Source organism: Serinus canaria, chromosome 1 (genome assembly GCF_022539315.1).
Source record: "Serinus canaria isolate serCan28SL12 chromosome 1, serCan2020, whole genome shotgun sequence".
Taxonomy (NCBI): domain Eukaryota; kingdom Metazoa; phylum Chordata; class Aves; order Passeriformes; family Fringillidae; genus Serinus; species Serinus canaria.
The window spans coordinates 24031567-24046733 of record NC_066313.1 but is presented as its reverse complement, the minus strand read 5'-3'; the positions used below and the strand labels follow the sequence as shown (position 1 = coordinate 24046733).

The window sequence follows — 15167 nt, the reverse complement described above, 5'->3', positions numbered from 1 at the left end:
CTTTTCAGTGATGAAGGAGTTTTTGTATCTTGAAGTAACAACCCAAAGTACCCTGTGTCACACTCTCTAAATAACTGGACCTGGCAGGCACTGCAGACTGAGCTGGCAGAGAAAGTAAATTTACAGCAAGGGCAGGGGTTTGGGCTGACTCTGTCAGTCTCACAGTCACGTAAGTACGGTAAGTACAAATGCTATCCTGCCAGGGTCACAGCTCTACTGTTGACATGTTTGACCTCAAGGAAAAACTAGTATTTAATTTCTCACAAGTATTTTATATTGAAGACAGCTCAGCCTTGAATGATACTTAATGTCTGAGCAACAGCTGTAGTAGTAGATTAAGTTCCCTGCTCTGAGCAGGAGGTTAGACTAGGTGACAGCCTCAGGTCCCACTCAGTCTGCATTACTTGCAGCTACAATAAAACAATTTCAACAGTGGTGTTTCAGGTCAGAAAAAGAAATCAGGGATTTAAACTCTGGTTTCAGGGCAACTTTCTTTTTTATTGCATTCTTATTCATTATTCTATAAAACTCTTAAGCCAAACGCATAACTCCATTTATTTTACTCAAATTCACAAAAGATATTTATAGAACAGTAAATGGCTTCAACACCTTCTCAAAATACAACACGTCAGAGGCCAGTCTGACTGAATGGCTTGCATCCCAATTAACACTTAATTACAAAGCAGGACAGAGCTATCCAGCTACTGAACAAAGGTTCCAGAAAGCTTGGATTGGCTTACTGTCACAGACATGGCTCAGGAGTCAGTTATACAGTGACCTGGACATTTTTAGAGTAAGCCACAGACTGTTTACTAGCTGTCATACCCTGGTCCTGGAGCCTCTTCTAAATCTGAAACAGTTTGAAGAAAAGTGAAAGGCAAAAGGGTTAATCTCAGGTGGGGCAGATGCCACAGGAAAATGGGAGGGATTGGCTGAATGCCCATGTGGCACCCAACCTCTGCTTTTGTTTTCAGTCTCTTAAGAAAATGGGGGAAGATATCCAATGTCCACAGTGATCTTGGTATAAAGAGGATGCTTAGTCCTGGAAAGGAGCCTGAACTGTAATGTATTCATTCCGTCAGCCTTCCATGTTTTTCTGGTGTTGTGTTGGGAAGGAGGCCTGAGGGAGGAAGAAGACCTGCAGTTAGAAGAAAGAAGTTAACATTGGCAGCTGAAGCTGCAGAAGAAAGAATCTTCCAGAGGGCAGAAAAGCCCTGAGACAATTCTTCCCACGATACAGACTGAAGAGATTACAGCGAGTATTCCAGACGAGGAGGACAATTTGGACTGGACCCTGATCAGAGAAGGAGACCAGTGAGGGGGCAGCTAGGGTCTCCAAACACCAAGAAGCTGTCAGCAGCTTAGAGAGACCTGGGAGTGCAAGGCAGAAGTTTGCAGCCACGGTGTACACAGGCTGCTGTAGGTAGGTTTTTGACAGGGTTGTTATGGAAACCTGAGTTTTGAGATGATAAAGAGAGATCTGCATTGCTGGTATGAGAAGCCTCCACCACACTTGACCCAACACCCTCCTCCAGCTCTTCTATATAAAACAGTCTTTGATAAAGTCTCTCATAGCACCTTTCTCGTGTCTTCAAACTAGAATATTGCTTTCCACTATTTTAATGGCACGTTGTAACTGCACACAGACTGAACAGCAAGCTTTTAATATTGGGAACTTGTAACACAGTGCCCCTTCAAACTGAAATCTCCCTATTTATATGACAGTATTTTTTTCTTTAAGTTTTACTCTCTGTATAATTTCATGTTTAAATCTATGTGTTAGCTTCCTAGCTGGCATGTGTCCTTCACAATAGGAAAAAAAAAAAAGCAGGAACCTAGGAGAAATCCTTCAAATGTGAAGACAGGAGCCAAATGATTCAGTTGAAACTGACTGGGGGCTGCTTTGAAATAGCCTTCCTAAAGCAGAAAAAGCAGCAGTGACGTGAGGCATATGTAGCCTGTGCTGGGGAAGATGACAGCCACAGCCAACCTGCCACAAGGCCTAGAGTAGCCCCCAGCCCCACCAGGTACCTTCTCCAAGGATCTTGGATCTCTGTCTCTTCATTGTAGTCCATCACTCGGTAGCGGCCAAGGTGAGGTGATGTCCGGACTATTTTCATTCCTGCCAACTGAATCCTTTAAAACAACATACAAAAGTGTTTGCTTGGGCATAGAGATGCCACTTCCAGGCTTATGGTCAGAGATGATTTTCAGTGCTAATGCAATAAAAACAAAGTGCAGAAGCAGCACAGGGCCACATGACCTTCTCTAGCAGGCTCTAGGCCAGACTTAGGTTAGAAACCTCCCAGCTGCAGTGCACTTTGACAGGGCACAAGGGGATTAGAGCAAACAGGGAATGAACTACAACATACAGAGCATTCAAGAGCAGTTCCCCTGACAAATGAGTGTTATTCCACTTCCTCCTAAGAGCGGAGCTTTTGCTGCCTAGAGGTCCATCACCTAAACTTTAAGGGGGAAAAAAAAAACCCAAACCCTCAAACTTGCAGTTTCTGAAAGGAAGCCAGTCCTGAGTTTCAAAACCAGATTAGGCCTCTCTGTTCTTTGAGAAGTGCCATTCATTCAGATGGCCTGATTAGACTGGTTCATAAAAGATTAGGGATAAATACAGGCACCAGACAAACATAGATAAACTCAGCTGCAGTACAGTTAGATAAGAGAAGAGGAACTGAAGGCTCAGAATTCCAGAACAGAGCTTCTAAGCCCAGCATTTTGGGTGACGTTCAAGCAACTAACAGCCCACTGCTGATAGCACCTATGTTACTTTGCCAATAAAAAGTGCCTCCAATAGTGTTAGGGCTACCAAACCTCAGCTATCACAGGACAGCCCTTAGGCAGAGAAAATTCCTGTGAATGTAAGAATGAATGTTTGCTCAACTGAGGTTATCTAACTGGCATGTTTGCAGCATTTGACCGCGTTCCATCGGGATCTGATACAGCAGGAATGTTATGAAGCTGAAAGGCTACAGAATTGAAAATATTTGTTAGGCTAGAGCCATCAGATGATTATAACACTTCACTGACAGTGTTATAGTTCCATTATTTCACATGGAGTTTTAGACAGTTTCTTGTTTTCTGAACATAAGCTTATGGCACATTCAACCATAAAGAGACAAAAAAGCAAGAACACTAAACTAGCTTTGCTGTTACAGTTTTTTGCATTGCAAATAAGACTAAAACTGAATTGTTAATACATTCATTTACTGTTAAGAAGAGTCCAAGAGACTTTCCTGTAGTTGAAAATGTTAGCACATGAGTGGCTCCAATTAGAATAGTGTTTTATTCTAATACAAGGTAGATCCTGGTATTTGCTACAACTTGCATTAGAGAGTACTGCAGTCTGGTGACTATAAGTAGCAGCTGGCAGATTTTTTCATTAACTCTGCTTTTAATAAGCAGTATACCAGAAAATAAAATCATCTTTGCACAGAATTTCTTAAAACTGGACATTGATACGTTAAAAAAAAAAATTCATTAATTTTTATGCTACATGGCAAGAAGTGCTTGAGCAGCTCCTAAAATCCAGATCCCAGCTGGTCATTGAAGAACAGCCAGTTCATTCCTAACTTCTGCAGGCTGAGACTTCAGAATGTGAATAAATCATTAACAGGCATTGTCCACAGCCTCCATGGATTTCTGGGCCAAAACATTGCTAATCGTTAGTGTAAGTTTTCTCTGAAAACATGGGCTCTAATTCCCTTCCAGAAAGGGCTATTCTGGGATCTATATAATTCACTTGCCTTCCAGGATTCTCTTCAAAGAACTGCACTCCTATGCATAACTGGCATGACTCCACCCTGGGTACCAAAAACGAAATTAGATGCCCAAGCTATACTAAGAACAGCTGAATAGACCCAGCATTGTACTTAATGTAAAGATCTATTTCCTGGCATTCTATTCCTTTCATAAATGCTGACTCTCTAAACAACCATACAACCTTTTAGTTGGCTTTCTCTGAAAGGCAAAGGAGGAATTCTATATTAGAAAATCTGGCATTCAATTCCCAGATGAAGACTGCTTTGAAAAAAACCCCCTGTAACTTGTCACATTATTCAAGACAAAAATAACAAAGGCTTCCATGGTCAGTTTAGTTTTATAAACTCCCCATGAGCCTGCCTCAGTGTTTGATCATAAAGGTGCACAGTGCAATTCCAAAGCTGAATAAAGAAGCTGCAGCCATGATTCTGTACTTGAAGAATTCACATTAGGCAGAGCACCTGGAACTAAACTCATCTATAGAATGCTGCTGCCATGGCAACCAAAGTACAAGAAAAACCATCAACTCTTGCTGTCACTGACTCACACTGGTACGTAGGCTCCTCCATCACCCAGCACTGCAGACAAAAGATAGAATTCCTTGTGCTCCTTAATCCCAAGTATCAGTGATTAGGTAACACTTGGAACAGCCTAAATGCACTTAACTTAAATTCCCAACCATCTGAGAATTAGTTAAGTACCTTCTTATTCCTCAAGCTTGCAGATTCCTTCCCTCCCTTGGGGCTGTCAACATCAGTGGAGGCACTTGTCAACTATAAGCAGTTATAACCCCTTGCACTGAAGGCACAAGGATGTGAAATAACATTCTGCTCCCCAGAAAGGAGAAAGCTTCATTTTCCCAGCACATAGTAATTGGATTCATAGGTTCTGACCATTTTCTGACATTAAGCATTCCCAATACCAACAGCATTTGGGATTATAATGGTACTGAAGGCACATTAAGGAACACTGTCGTTGGTTCCTTTCCTAGGGTGCTGCTATGCTTCACTTGCCAGCTTAGATCCATCTCAAGCCTGTGCTGTGCATTGGTACCTTGTAGCAATGTCATCATTCTCACCACCATCGCCCCAGTATGTGTTGGGAAACCCATTCATCTTCATGTAATGTTCTGGAGTCAGAGCAGACACGCCCCCAAAAAAGGACTTGTATGGCAGACTAAAAGAGAAAACAAACGAGCAAACAAACACCACCCTCCAAAAAAACCCAACCACTAAAAACCACAGTTCACTATTGAAGGCTAATGCCTGTCCTCCACAACTAACAGTGTGATCCAAGTCACACATGCATTAATTGCAGGCACTCTCATGACAATGCCAAACCCCCAAAACAGTAACCACATTGTAATTCCTATCATGTTCCATTCCACTCAATGTTTCCCACCACGTTCCCCCAAAACTGTCCAAAGTAAAGCTGGTTTCAAAATTTGTATCTTGGATCAGTTTAAAGTACCTGTATCCTACCACATCAAATTCCATGTGATCCACCTTATACTTTTTTTCTTAATGTCAAACAGAAACCTGCCAGTCATTTGCCAAACTGAGCTAACTGTGGAACAGGGAACTACAGGCAAGGAAACATTCTAGATTGCATGCCTGGGTCAAAAATATCCTTTTCTAGGAAGTAACTGCTGCAAAACTAACACACAGAAAACCTCATAAAGGTTGTGTCTTTCACTGTTCCCACCCATACTTTCTAACAGGAAGTGAACCAGCTGGAATGAATCCACAGAAAGCAAATGGAAGCACTTACGTGTACTGAAACTTATCTATGGCACTGGCCATGTGCTTGGGATAATATTCATCACAAATGTACAGGTTATAATCATTCTCAGGCACCAGGTCAATATCATGCAGGACAAGGCAGTCCCACTCTTCATCCTTCATGGCTTCCCGGACACCAACATTAAGCAGCTTTGCTCGGTTAAATGAACCGGTCCCTACCTGGAAAAGAAAACCTACATTTCTTCACCAAAGCAACAAAGATGTTGTTAAAATTTGCTCAGTCAAAATTTGTTTTTGTCAAAAAGCCTTATTCAAATGAATGAATCAATACTGGCTGCAAATTCCATGCTCCCAGCTTTGAAAATGTCACCCATCCTCTTCACAACATTCTCAACAATTGTCAACTTTGCTGTGTCAGGGGCTATGCACTGTTGGCACTTTTCAAGAGACCCATAAGCCAATCCTCAGGTGCACATTTGCACAGCAACCTTTTTCCCCTGACTACTGTTTACTAAAACTTAGAAATGAGACAAAGATCTCAGTCAAACAAAAAAGCTTCTTTGCCCTCCCAACAACCTATTGGTTTTAACTGATGAATCCAAAACTTGCTCCCTTGCCACTGATCTTTTGCAACACCAGTCCATGTCAGGTACAAAAAGGCTGCTTGACCTGCACAGACTGCCCCACGGCAGGGCCAAGCCACATGTATGTATTTGTCACAGACTAAAAATATCCAGCTTCACATCAGTGTTCAGTCTCCAGGTTTTGCTCAGCAGTCAGGCTGACAAGCTACAGACAAACCACGTGCAAACCTCAAAAAGAGGAAAACAAAAGTTACAACTGTCCTGGGTTACAAAAGGAAAGTGCTATATGGGGTGTAACCAAACTGTATTCTACTTTCCTCTACATCATTTTTGGACAAACTCTTAAAGAAGGGTCATTTGCAGCAGCTGCCCAGTGCACAGCCACCCCTCAGGCTACAGCTGGGTGGTTACATAAGGAAAAAAGAGGCAGCCCTGTGAGGCAGGATAGTGTTTCTTTTTCTTCACACTGGTGACTCGGCTGTGGTACCTCCCTCGGGTGAAGCAGCAGTCCCAGACCCATCCTGAAGGGTCTCTGCTAAGGGGCCATCATGAACTCATTGGCACCAGCAGAGCAGCCGGCAGCAACAACCCCCAAGGACTCCAAAAACATTCTGTCCCTCATAGGACTACATCACTCCATTGTGAAACTCCCTGCCCTGGGGAGGTACCACCTGAACCTGACCATATAGAATCTCGATTTGGGGACTTGGGACACCACCACTGCTTGAGGGACCCAGAGGAGGACCAGACCTTCTACAGGACCACCATTTTCGACACTGCAGCCATCACTTAATCAGGCTGTGACCACCATCCTGACCAACAGGGGGAAAGGCTATACTCTGACTTTGTCACTTTAGGCCAGTGTTTTTGTATTGATGTATTTATTGTAATCTTTCTACTAAGTTGTAATTCCAATCTGAAATCTTCCTCAAGGTGATTGTATGGGGGTTCATTTTTCCGGCTGGTTTACTTTCAAACCAGCACAACCACTTAGTGACAAATTTATACCCCCAGGAAAAAAACCCAAAACCACAACAGAACCAATTAATAGCAGAATCACGATCTTGACAAGTGGTACAGTATTTCAATCATTAGCAGCCATGGAGGTGGGACAGCTATCTGACGCCCTCTCAGCCCATGCATAAAACAGTATTTCCACATCAGAAGAGTCACATTTCTTCTTCAGAACCCAACCCTTAAGTGGTGCAGCTGAGCTGCCCAGCAGGCACATTTGACTTGGATTTACCTGCTGGATCAGGTAGATAGTGTAGCTGAGCTGCTGGCGCTGCAGGAAGGGATGGATGTAGTAGAGAAGATGGCGGAGGTACTTCTCCTGGTTCCTGTAGGCCACAAGGATGGCAGATTTGTAGCGGGGAAAGCAGTGAGGTGGCTCGTAGTGGCCACCAGACTGAACAAAAGGATTTCTTTTTATGATCATCCTTTCACTAGGGAGCACCCTGAAGGTGATGGTTAATGGACCAACTGTAAGGAGAGACAGAAAAAGAGTAAGTAAGATCAGTGATGTATCTCCACCTTTTTTCAGACCTACGAGATCAGCTCCTTCAGACAGCAGCCCCACCAGAGAAGAGTTAACAACACCCATACAGATGTGCCGCTGTGATAAATTTCACTGCTGCCTGCTGGCCACCTCTCCCTGCTCCACAGCAAGTGGAGCAGGGAGAGGTGGCCAGCTCAGCACCAGGAGGACAGGTGCCTGCCAGGCATCCCGAGTCCTGGCATGGCCACAAGTCTCACTGGGCTGCTGCACAGCTGCTTCTCCCTGGGACTGCCTGCTGACTACAGTCTTGTGTTGCTTAGATGAGATCCTTGAGTAAATTGATTTGCTGAAAGAAACAGGGTTGAAAATTATTCAAGATGAACAGACACATCTGCTTTTGTACCCATTTGGAAAATTTCTCTAAGCCTCTTTCAGAAGAGATTCAAGGACAAAGATGTGCAAGTGGATATTCAGCTGGTCAGGGGAGAAACAGTTTAAAGCCTGCATGAATAGAAATGCTTTAGAAAAGGTCAGCTCTACCTTTAAAAGCTTTTCAAGTTCAATTTGATGTTATAATCACATGCCACAATGGCTGAATTTGCTATATTATTTCATTTTATACACTGTGATAAGCAGGCAGTACTTCAAAATGTTAAGAGAAGCAGATGACAGAACAGAGAAAGAAGAAAGATGTTATATTTTGAGGAATGGGCACAAAATAGCAAAAGAAACTATATATGACTGTTCTTCTACTCAGCACTTTGTTTTTAAATACAAAATATACTGGATATCTTCAAGAGTTCTTGCATAATTAAAAAAACTCTGCATTTTTACATTAATTCTTCCATTCTTCAGATGGAAAAATACTGACAAGTCATGAGGGAAAAAGAATCCATATAAAGTGTCAATACCCATTTTAACACAAACCTCATTGTTACAATATAAATAAACAAATTCTAAATAAACAATTATCTAAATGCCTGTCCTCCTGGGTTGTGAGAAAAGTTTCCAGAATTTGCAGAAGACTCGTATTTATACACAAATCAGTGTGTCTTAATGGTTTTCTACAATTGTGAACTTTTAAGAAAATAAAACACAGATGCAGAACAAGATTAGCATCCAATGCTTAAATGAACTAGGGAAAAACTTTCACCCAAATCATAATTAGAAGCTGGCAATTTCAAATGACAGTTCTATTTAAAAATTCTTTGCAGGCCACGCTACCATGGGCAAAATGTTTTTGTTGCAGAAGTCTGCAAGGCAAGTTTGTTGTTGTTGGTGGTGGTTTTTTTAAATAGCTATAAACAAGATTTTCTTTTCTTTCCAAGCTGATAATTAACACTACAGCTGTCCTAAATCATGTTTGCAGTATCTTCTAAGTGAGAATCCCTCTTAAACCACAGAAATAAATTATTCTCTCAAAAATCTTCTGATAATGAAGCACGAAAGAGAGCAAATATTTAGGCCTGGTGTTTAGGAGCTTTCATTTGAGCAGGAGAAGGTACAGGTGTGTTTTAAGACTAAATGAGAGTGAGTCCAGAATATGCTTCTTTCAGTTCATCCTACATTCAAATCTCTGCTACAATTCTAACAAAAACAAACAAAAAACCTGAGCCTGCCCACACCTACATCCTGTTTAACTGACACAGAAAGAAGCAACATCGTTTTGGGGGTTTGGGGTTTTGTTGGTTCGTTGGTTTTGGGTAGTTTGCAGGTTTTTAGAGCAGTAGCAAGGCTTAAGGACTAAATTTGCCATAAAATTCAAAGTGTCCATTCTGAACCAGGGAACATTTTGCTACTATGAGGAAGTTGGTACACCTCACATTTCTGATGGGCAAACCTGTATTTGGTAAGCGTCTCCTTTCCTTCCTCAAGGAACACACAAATGGCATTTCCTGAAGGTCAGTCTGAAGAGCCACTGATCATTTCTCATGTCAAAAACGTCTGGTCTGTCAAAACCAAAACCCACTGCATGGGTTTTGTTCATTGGTTTCTGCTTGTTGGTTTGTTTTTAAAAAGAAAGCCTGACTTTTGCTTGTCAGCAAGATTTTGCAATAGCTGACTCTTAAACATCACTTTTCAGTCCTTCTCCAACTATTTAAAACACAGGAGAATTTGATTTTCACCGCATTACCTGCAGCAGGAAAGCAGAGTACATTGCCATATATTTGTACCCAAAACAAAGAGTGGTTCTTCAGAGAATCACTGTGTAGGCTATGAACCTAGGTCACATTTACAGTGAACATTTCATGTTATTTCCTACCTCTGTGCATGCAGTTTCCACCGTTAAGACTCCCACGTTTCAGCCCAACAATATTATCAACCTGTAGTTTATGTTGCTGTTTAGATTAATGGACTCGCTGATTATCAGATCTTTCAACCTAAGGCACCATTAACCACTGATTTGATGACAACTGGAGCTTGCTAAAGAAGTATTATATTCAGGGAATTCAACTATAGATCATTGCTCTAAGGAAAAAACAAAAGAAAGGGAATTAATCCCTTTTATTCTCTCCACAAAGGCAGGGTTTTATTTTCTCTAAAACAATTGGGACTCTGTATTGCAGAGTAAGATTCTGCAGCAACAACCTTTAAATTCCAGAAAAAATAAGATCTTGAACGTAAGGGTATGAGTTAGATAATGTGAATAGCTTCACTCCTGTTCTCTCCTTCCATACCCAAGCATACCATTGAGGAGTGTAACATTTGCATTTTCCAGGTTTTTCAAGATATCATGTTCTCCCATGCTGCCTGGCTCCACACCTCAAACAAATCAGCTTAGAAACTCAATCTGGAATATGCCAAGGGAAGGAAAAAAAATTAAACATCAGTGTGACTTACATCCCCAAAACCTCTGGCTGCCCTATGCTCCTTGGCTACAAGCTACATTCTGGCTCTCATGTCTCCCTGCTGTCCAACTAACAAAAGGCTAATGCAATCTAATCCAACTAAATCCCAAATGTGAACAGAGCACTTGCAGGCTGGACCAAAGAGGGATAAATAAAACTGCCAAAGCACAGCCTTGGAAAAGGAGGAAAAACCCATCTTACACATACTAGGAAGCACAGGATCCCTGTTGAGGCAGGGTACAGAATCAACACCCTGAAAGTGTCCAAGCAATTTTTCCATGGTTCCAAAGATGTTTCTGTGCCTGTACCATCACACAGACGGTGTTTAATGAATATGAAGCTTCAGTGAACAGTTAGGTCTCACAATTACCTGTGCTGTCAGCTGGTGCCAGTGACAGCACACTTCCTGCTTACTTTACTCCCTAGGCAACATATTTCCCTTTGAGGGGACCTATTGACTTTGACCATATCTATCCCACCTTAGGAAAGTAACTCCAGGACTTCTGAACTCATTTGGAGTTTGCAGCTGCAATTACCAAGCCCAATGAGAGTAACCAGAACTTACACAAGATGAACAAACAGGAACAGTAGCATGGGGGAATGCTGCACTCAGATACTGCAGCACCACACACTACATTAACAGAGTCATATTTGTGTAATTCTACCAGTGCTTGGGGGGAAAAAAATCAGACCAACAGTTTTCATTTAAGCATCAGTTTCTAATACAAGGCTACCTCAATGGCACCTGAAAATAAATCTCAGCATTAGCACTGCCACCTTTCTATTTCTCTTTCAATCCAAGAGAAGAAACTCTGGCAGCATTAGAAAACATAGCAGGAGCTACTTAATACAACAGATGGTCCTGCTCATGAAAAGGTTATGACAGATGGGAAAGAAAGGCAGTAACTACTATAAGAAGGGCTTGGAAAAAATCCTTCCATAGCATGAGCAAATTATAAACAGCAGAGTTACAGACAGAACTTTCAATTATTAAAGTCCTCGAGGGCCAAACTAACTGAACAAGTACCATGCATGAAGGAAGGTACCCCTTTAAACCAAACAGAAGTAATACAATAAAGCCAAATCTTCTAGCACCAAACTTGTTCCTTGTGAGAGAAAAAGATGAACTGAAACAAGACATCTTGCATGCAATGTGAGAAAGTCAGATTTTGAATTTAAAAGCTATTTAGTTTAGCTTAACGAAGTATAACCCTGGCATATAAGCACTTCACTTTTTCTAAAACCAGAGGAGGAAGAAAGAGGCAATGGGTTATTTGCGTAGAAACTTTACCTTTGAGGGAACTCAAGTAATTTATTCGCTATATTAGTGAAGACACTGAATACCTGCAATGCTTTGCAGGTTGTTGGTCACAAAACATTCAGTGGACACCGCCAGGTGCTTAAAAGTACCACTAGTCAGAAGGAGTCTAATTCCTCTAAGGCAGAGATGATTAGCAATTATACTTTAATTCTTACTTCACAGCCCTGAAAGAACCAAGTTGCTACAGATTCGGGAGACAGGAAATAGACAGATGAGCTGCAAGCTGATTAACATTCAAAGAGTTATCAAAATGATCTACTACATATATAAAAGAAAAAAGTGCTGCACTTCATAAAAGCCCTGATGCAGAAACCATTTAAGCCATTTGGCATCCTTCCAGGTACTTTAACACACTTTAGAGTGGGCACAGTGACTTATTACCAGCTCTGAACTGGAGGATGAGTCCTCAAGAATTGAATTGAAATCTCATTTAATAGAGTTTATGAAATTAATATTAAAAGGCATTGCTCTCTGCAATATAATGCTTCCAAGAAACACCCGTCTCACGAGAGATGATGGCAACAACTATTCAAGACATTTATAAAGTATTTATATCTCAATTTATATGTGCCCATCACGTATAAAACAAGGGACAACTCCCTCACAAAATAGCAAGCTTCTCAGCTAAGAAAGAAGCAAAACACCCCGAAGACATTGATGTGATGCAGTGATAGAAGCCAAAATTTACATCCTACATTTACAGGGAAATACCACTGAGTAAAAGTTAAGGAGTAGCAGAGACCTAATTTTTCTTAAGCTGAATTTGTATCAGTGCTCCAAATTACTTGTGCTTCACTTCAACAATGGTTCATATGCTCAACTCAGTATTTTCATACAGTAAAGCTTACACAGTTACTTTGCCTCATGGTTGGCTTTTTTTTTCTCCCAGACAGCTTGCTGTTTGTTTCTGTCTGTGACTAACATCATGTTTCCATTTTAGCTCTGAAGTACCGCCTGCAGGATGATCCCCTGTTCTCAGCACTCTCAGTGATGGGCAGAAGAAGAGTTCTTAAAAAGATTTCCCAGCTCTAAGAGCACAGATCAGTGTAATTTTACTCTCCACCTGCCTCCTTCATATACGTCACTACTTTTACTTACCTGATGGTTTGCAGGCAAGCTGCAGAGTTGTTTGGTTCTTTCTTTTTGACACTAAAGCTGTCTCATTTGACTCTTTAGGAGAGAGGATTTTCATCAGTAGTGGACACAAACTAGATGCAGTCATGTTTCTGCTGTGCTTTTTCAAATAAAACAATTTAGCCTGAAATGAGGAATTGTAGCTTCCCAGAACTGAATGTGCTGCAGTGCAATGAGGCCATGACACCTAGCACCTGTGCAAAAAGGCTCTGTGCTATCAAGATTTCAGGATTTAGTAGAGCCATTTCTGAGGGAAATGCTGAAACACACACCCAAAGCTATCATACACTTTCATCATACACACGGTGTGTACTTAATTTAATTGTAAGCAGCAGGGGAAGGAAGAAGGCATCTTAAAAGAACAAGCATCATTACGAAGACTGCAGTCTGAGCAAGCTCATCCAAAGGGTCCCAGCAGAGTTCTCCAACCTAAGTAAGCAACTTGACACAAGAGCACTGGCTTCCCACAGAACTTCCACATGAACCAAGGTCAACCATTTGCTCCTAATGGGCTCCATGTGCAGTGACCAGCTTTTCTAGAGCTGCAGTCCAAGGCTAGGAGCATACAACATTTAGACATGCAGAAACCTGTGCAGTATGGAAAACCTGATAAGAGTAACTTACTACACAGTACTCTAAGAAGGTGATGGCCCCAAACCAGCTCTAAGTGCACGCTGATGGAACTTAATCCGTTCATGGCTGAGCGAAAGGGATTCACGACCACTTTACTAGCAACACACCTGCTTTATACACCTGGCTTGACTTTGTACTGACTTAAAATTCCTCAGCTGTTTCAGTGCTGCAACAGCTGGATGAATGCTGCTTCTTAGATCAGCTCTGGTTTGGTCCTACTGTGAATACAAATTAACCTATGACCAGACTTTTAAATCTAACACAGAAGTTTCTAAGCCTAGAGGATGTGTAACCATCATAGACTGGAGGATCACCATGAAGAGCAAGGTGCCATCCTCATACATCCTCCTTAAGCTGATTTCAAGTCAACTTAATCAATTTATGTTGAACTACAGGTTTGACATAAGGCTAAGACAAAGAACCCAGGAGTTAAAGTCAGAGGTCAAAATTATGCAGTTTCTGAATTGTTGGGTCATTTTACACAGGATTGCCAAGAAAAAAAAAAGCATTACTGACTTGATATTATCACCATGCACTGTTTTCACTCTTGAAATCTTGACATCTGTGTAACCAAACTCTCAATATTGGAAATTTGTAGGCCAGTAAAATACTTTTCCACGCACAAGCAATAAAAACAACACGAGTTGTTAACAGGAGATAATTTTGTCAGTGTAAGTACATCAGCACACCTGTTTCAAAGTCTGAAGAAGATGCAACTTACATTTATGACACCTTCAGGGTTATGAAGGAGGTTCTTTCAAACCACCTTTCCAGGGTTTTTGGAGGTTCATACCTACCCAGGACTGGGGACCGCGCTGAGCAGTAGGGCATCGCGTCCTCATGGGGAGCCCGGGTGAACAAGCTGAGGTTTGTGTACACATCGTGGGGCTTCGAGTAATCCACCACCTGGGGCGACTCTAAAAACCCGCGGAACACATGCGAAGGTCCGCCTCGGTAGAGGATCAGGATAAATATTGCTTGGAAGACAAACACAAACAGCAGGAAACAATGATTTTCCATACGGGAGAGGAACATAGTTTTCAGCCCATGCTCCAGGACCGGGGCGGCGAGGAGCTGAAGTGCCTTCCACGGGCTGCCGTTCCACGCTCTGGGCTACATCGCTGTGCAGACCTTCGCCTCCTCCTCCCCCTCCTTCTTCTCCTCCAACTTTCTGAGGCGGCAGCGTGCTCCCCTAGCTGGGCTTCACCAGGACGCCGAGAGCCAGACGTCCCCTTCCCGGTGCGAGCAGTGCCAGGCGGGCTGGAGGAAGGAACGAGCGGGCCGAGCCACCCCGCTCGGAGCCCCGGGGCAGCGGCACGGGCTCGCTGTGGCACAGGCGCAGCACCCGCCCTCCCCCGCCCGCCTTCCGGCGAGACTACAGCTCCCAGAATGCATGGCGGAGCAGGGCTGGCCCCAGCGGGGCTGTGCTGCCGCACGGCATGCTGGGAGATGTAGTCATCTTGCCTCCTCCCTTAGCGGCCGCCGCTGTGGGCGAGGAGGGAGAAGGATGGGGTGGCTGCTGAACTGCCCCGTGTCGTCTCGTCGGTGAAAACCCGACTGCTGTCCTCACTTTAAATTGGCTATTAAACCGGTCAGGGAGAGATCAATGGAAATTTAGACATTGCAATGAGC

General features: G+C 42.6%; 1 protein-coding gene across 2 annotated transcripts; it reads right to left on the bottom strand.

The window, feature by feature from the left end:
• Nucleotides 1–531: 531 nt before the first annotated feature.
• Nucleotides 532–14887, bottom strand: LOC103827099 (beta-1,4-galactosyltransferase 3). Of its 2 annotated transcripts, none has more exons than XM_018908134.3 (6): nucleotides 14333–14887; nucleotides 7347–7582; nucleotides 5545–5735; nucleotides 4828–4950; nucleotides 2032–2136; nucleotides 532–1138 (listed from the first exon to the last, which is right to left on the bottom strand). In XM_018908134.3, the coding sequence occupies exons 1-6, from the start codon at nucleotides 14568–14570 to the stop codon at nucleotides 979–981; spliced, it is 1053 nt and encodes a 350-aa protein (XP_018763679.1). In that variant the 5' UTR covers nucleotides 14571–14887; the 3' UTR covers nucleotides 532–978. The 2 variants fall into 2 exon arrangements, with proteins under 2 accessions (XP_018763679.1, XP_009100815.1); XM_009102567.2 differs by having other exon boundaries at nucleotides 532–1120.
• Between the last annotated feature and the right edge of the window lie 280 nt (nucleotides 14888–15167).